Raw genomic sequence first — 5895 nt, 5'->3', positions numbered from 1 at the left:
TGAACTTGGAAGGAAAGAAGTGGGAGAGCCTACTGGATAAGGAAAAAAGAATCCCAGGCAATCTTAGGAGAGCTGAGAGAGTGGCCTGTTTTCGGCTAGTGACAGGACATGATCTGCTCCAAAAACACCTCCATCGAATTGGCATCGTAGATCCCCCGAAATGTCCTCTATGCAACATGGGGGACATGGATGGGGACCATCTTTTGGCGAGTGTTGGTCTGGAGGATGTTGAGCGAGATACGGACGAACTAAGATGACGAATAAAATTGTATTGTGCTGCGAGAGGGAAAATGGTGTAATAGCCCACTTCCTGTGGCGTAGGGGGAAAAAAAAAAAGTTCAATTTCTTTTTATTTGTTCGTACCCACCGCTTGAAATAGATATGAATGGTAACAAATACGTCTGTTACTATGTCTCGTTCTTTTACCTAAAGGTACTTTAAGGGTTGTGGTAGGGTTCAATATATGTGAAGGATCAAGTGCGCATTAATACAATGGTGAGCGGGGAGGGTCCGCTTTGCTGGTGGTGTTAGAATTAGATCTAGGCTGCAGAACCCAAACCTCTTCCCTTGGTAAGAACATTTACCAAGGGGGCATCTCCTTGCCATCTCCCAGATGGTGGTGGAGGGGCAATTTCCTTGAACAGTGGGTTTGTGCAGGCCTTTAGTGTTTCTGGCCCTCTGTAACGCTGTTCCTCTTACGATCTTTCGAAGGACAGAGTTCTGGTAGCTTTGAGGTTTGTTTAGTGTGCTCTTGTACAAGTGCTTCAGTAAGGGCGTACCGTAAAGCAGCGTGGGTTTAATGACGGCTTTGTAGATTTGTAACTTAAGTCTGAGCGAGAGCTGTGGAGATTTTAGTAGATGGTATAGCCTGTAGGTCTTCTGACGTGGCAGCTTTAACCTCTCATGAACATGGCCGGAGAAAGTGAGATGGCGACCTAGTGTGCAATATCTAAAAACTATAATTTTTTAAATATTATATTGAAATTTTAAAATTATTAGGAGTGGAGTGGCTAAGTGTGCAAGGCACTACGCACTCCTATCTCCACGACCTGGGTTCGAGTCCGGCTATGGCAGATAATTATTTATTTTGAGCGTGATATTAACCTCCTTATACAACCGTTATTCTAGAAACGATTTCTTTATAAGTACTGAACCCTATACCTTAGGCTCACCCACTACTATCTTATTCCAAAATAAACGCCACCAAACTGCCAGTATTGCAACAATAATCAGACAATAAGCAACATTTTCGTTCAGGATTCACACCGACCAACGCATTCTGACTGTAACGAACCACATTCATGTGACTTACAAACGGTTTCACAAAACAAATGAGGGACGTCCTCCTAGTGTAATCAAATTTTTTAATTAACATCAAAAGGATGCACCACAGGGTGCTGTCTCGCTCATGCCATGCCTGAATAGTACAGCTCATTTGCTGATAGTGAACTAGATTTACAGGTGCAAATAGAAAAAAAAAATTTATAAGTTTAAATAAACCAATAAATAAGTTTTAAGAAAAGCTAGTAAAAAAACAACAAAAAAATGAAAACGTCCACAGAGATGATTCCCTTGCAGGAGATACTAGAGATAGGTGTGGGGCTAAAAGAATTGAAGTAATGGGGTGTATAAAAAAAAATGACGGTATTATCAAATTCAAGATTTCAAAGGACTGTAAGGGTTTACTGCGCGGTGTTGGTTTGAAAAATTCAGCAGTGGAGATACGACGTTGGAAAGGAAAAAGGGCTCCGGGCGACCATTAATGGATATTGATGAGGTTCTGCAGGAAGCTGTTGAGTCAAATCCGTGCACAAGTACTCGCGAACTTGTCAGAGAGTGTGGTGTGTCGAAAGATACTGTTAGTCGCCATCTTACTCTCTATGCAGTAGACTGGTCCCTCACGAAATTACTCCTCAGCAATCAGCGATCACATCCCGGTGAACCAAAGAAAATTTTTAAGAACTTCATGGGTTCAAACTGCTGCCTCATCCACCATATAGTCCAAACCTCAAACCATCAGATTATTACTTGTTTCGATCCATGGACCATTTCCTTCAAGGGAAAAAATGATAATATTGCGGAATTTGATATTGCGGTCCAATAGTTCTTCAACAGCCATCACAAAGAATGGTATCAGCGTGTGATCAAGCAATAGGCTAGCAGATGGCTAATGACGGTAGATAACATTATTATAACATTATTGACCCCATTATATTAAATATGCTGCCAAAATAATAGCCAAACGTTTTTCTATATCATACGGTTTTTGAGAAATTGAGGGGGCAAATATAATTCCAGTCACATTAGATACCTAACTCTAATTCCAAAAGTAAATGACCTGTTTATATAGAAGAAAAAATCCCACTTATAGAGCTTAGGATAGACGGAGATGTGGATGTGGTAACATTTGTTTGCACACATCCACATTATTAGTTATTTGCTTCTTTTTTTTTTAAGTAAATGAAATTTCCAAATAGAGTGGATGTAGAACTTTTTTCTAAGCACAGCAGCTTTTGACATTTAAAGCTAAACATTTTTAGTATAAAAACAATTTGATTTGATTTTAGAGGCGCGATCTGGTAGATGTGAGGCGAACTTCTTCCAGTCCCAAATCGAGTTATATATAACCATGCATTTTAAATAAAGTTTTCTTTGAATAAATATATTTTGAATGTATATTGTTCAACTTTATTATAGGATCAGTGGTAATATAGTCTATAAAAATGAAAAAAAAAAAAATTAAAATCTACTTGGCTGGTAATAGTATTCTACGTAAAAAAAGTTAAAGATATTAGACGGAGTATGTGAGCGTTTATTGATATTAAATCTATAGCCATAAAATTTTCTTCCTTAAAATTGTTTTCAACGAAATTGGTAATTTTAATAACTAGTAAAGCACTGGGACAATTATATATAATTTCCTTAAAATTTTTGTTTGCCCCCCTTGACCATAAATTAAATAAAATATAATCAACACTATAACCAAAATGAAGATCATTTTCAGTCTATAACACAAATATATCTTCAAATATTACACAAGCTGAAATGAGATAAATTTATTATAAGCTTAATGGTAATATAGTCTAAAAATAAATTAAAATCGACTTGGCTGATATTAGAATTCACCGTCAACTTTAAAGATATAAGTAGGTGGCGTTTATTGAAATTGAAAACCAAATAACCGTAAATTACGTTACTCTATAATCGAAATAAAGATCATTTTCAGACTTCAAATATTATATAATCTGAAACGTGATATGATTATTTAGTGTGTAATGTAAATTCTGTCACTGTGAATGTATTTTTATCAGTCCCTTGTTCGATAACGCGACTATAAAAAGGCTTTAAGTGCCAGATGGGACAGTATCGGGAATGATTCAGGCGAGACGACAGTTGGTTAGGATCCATTATATAACTGCCCTTGAAATGTGATGGGTGTAATTGAAGTCTAAGTTGTGCTGCCGTTTCTTTTTCTTTCTTTTTTTATCGAACTCTAGGGTGGGAGCAGTGCCAGTATTGCTACAGGATTCACTACATGATGGTGCTTCAGAGTGCTGACGTACAAGAGGCAGTCAGGAACTACCTCAAATCAGACGATTTCGAAGTCATCTCCTGCGAGGGGTCAGTAATGGATGGCGTCTCTACTGGGTTCTTGAGTGAACAGAACAAGGCCAGAATCAGGTTCAAGACAAGTCGAGGCGAAGAGGAACTCCACGTCTTCATGAAAATTCTTCCGGCCTCTGCCTACCACAGACAGAACGTACTGACACTAGGCGGCTTTGAACGCGAAGTAATCCTCTTCAACAAGGTGCTCAACAAGTACCACGACTTTCTGAAAGACAATACTATCCCGGCATGCTACTTGGCCAGATCAGGATTAATAGTCATGGAAGATGTGTCCAAGAAAGGATTCAAGAACAAACAAATTTATGAGACTTTAGATGTGAAACACTGTGAAAAGATATTGGAAGCCATCGCAAAGTACCATGCGCTATCTTTTATCACGGAGAAGAGAGAAGGGCTCAAAATGCCAGAAATAGTTCCTACAATAAAGACTGAAGTGTTTCTGTCGAAGGAAAAAGACAACGTTGGCAGAAAAGCCTGTCTAGGTTCAATAAGGAGTGTGCAGAGGCTGATAGAAACCTATTTTGCAGATTTACCATCAGATGTTAAGAAGAACGCTTGTCTCTTTATGGACAATCTTTTTAACATAGAGGGTTCCAAGCTGTACCCCAACGTGATGGTTCATTATGATCTCTGGATTAACAATATAATGTTCAGGTACGATGAACAAGGGGATGTTGTTGATGCTTGCTTAATCGATTTCCAATTGCCAACTTACAAACCTCCAAGCTACGACATACAATTCTTCCTTTACGCCTGTGCGGAAGCTGGGATGAGAGACCGGAACTGGGACCACTTTATGAGATTCTACTACAGTGTCCTGACAAGAACGTTACAATCTGCCGGGATCGACGTTGAAGACATCATGAACTGGCAGGATTTCCAGAAGATGTTGGAAGAAACTCTACCCACAGCGCTGGGTCAGGTTTGCATGTGTTTGGTATATGTCCTGGTTCCTGACAGGATATTAAAGGAGGTGATGACGTGCGACAAGAAGTTCAAGGAGTACTACGAAGTGGACAGGACAGCCTTCGTCCTGGATGCGATGACTAACGACAAAGATTACAATAAAAGACTCATGGAATGTCTGACTAGTTTTACTAAGTATTTCGAAACTCGGAAGTGAAAGACTGTTTCATGTTCTTGTTATTTCTAACATAATAGAATGCAAATGTGGAAGCGAATATACATAATATGCAAACGGTGATAATAATCTGTATATGTGCATATGTACATAATAAAATCTGTATTTCTCTAGGGCTAGCTGTTAGTATTATCAATATTGTAGGTATTTATTAATTAAAAAGGACTATAAAATACAAATATACTTATTTACAGAATTGTAAGAAGAAAAGAAATGATATACTGATATTTTTATTATTTAAATTTAGAACTAAATGTCATAATTTATTAAAATAAGTATTTTGTTAGAAATTATTATTTAATAATAACGTAATGAATATTAATTTTTTTAAAATTTATTAACCTCTATACTAGTCATAGGGGTTTAACCTATGGACTAATAAGTAATAAAACTAAATGTAAGTAAAAAAAATTAAAAAAACAAATAAACAAAAAAGTAATGAAAAAATATAAAAATTTTAGCTTCCAAAAGAATAGAAAAAAAATACTAACTAAAATAATACTAAAGAAAAAAAAATGGTTTGTTTTTAAAATGTTGATGCGATGAGTGCATCAACTCTTGCTTACTAACTTACACTCCCAAATTTCATATAAATTCTTTGTGAAATAGGAATTGGTCTTTTAGGTTTTTTGCCCTTGCAAAGAATACCACGGTTAAACAATAGATAACGAAGTCATCATGCAGTCGGGAAGATCGTTAGGTTTCGACTCTTCCCGTTCGAAAGGTATGTATCTATTTTCTCAAACCTCTCGAGATCGCAGCCAAATATTTCACCTTGAGCTCAACGAGTTCATCGAACAATAACAATTAATTTTATTGTGTTTTTTATTACTTATTAAATTGTTTATACTTAAATACTTAAAGTATTTTCCTCTTTATTTTAATGATTTTCTTTCTTATATGAAACGAAGCTTATTTCTTTATAAGAACTACATAGGTTTTCAGTTATTTTTATTTAAAAATCAAATAATTTTAAGAAATTTGAAAACAACTGCCCAAAATGTATTTTAAGAATTTTGGAAATAACTGCCCAAGATGTATAGGGTGTTTTTTTAAGCCCGATAGAACTTGAAATTGTAAAAAATAACACAAAAAATTAAATTGTAATCAAAATTTTTTTTTTATTC

General features: G+C 36.1%; 1 protein-coding gene across 1 annotated transcript in view; it reads left to right on the top strand.

Annotated features, from left to right (window-relative positions):
* Positions 1-3375: 3375 nt before the first annotated feature.
* LOC106687290 (uncharacterized) overlaps positions 3376-5895 on the top strand; it is a 7222-nt gene continuing 4702 nt past the window's right edge. The window contains exon 1 of the mRNA XM_024361762.2: positions 3376-4748. Within this exon, the coding sequence (XP_024217530.2) occupies positions 3536-4748 (1213 nt within the window). The 5' untranslated portion in view covers positions 3376-3535. The remainder of the gene's footprint in view (positions 4749-5895) is intronic.

The sequence above is a fragment of the Halyomorpha halys genome, unplaced genomic scaffold (assembly GCF_000696795.3).
Source record: "Halyomorpha halys isolate HHAL.00 unplaced genomic scaffold, Hhal_1.1 Scaffold944.1, whole genome shotgun sequence".
NCBI classification, from domain to species: Eukaryota; Metazoa; Arthropoda; class Insecta; order Hemiptera; family Pentatomidae; genus Halyomorpha; species Halyomorpha halys.
The sequence above is the reverse complement of the archived record's forward strand: the minus strand, read 5'-3'. Positions and strand labels throughout refer to the sequence as shown.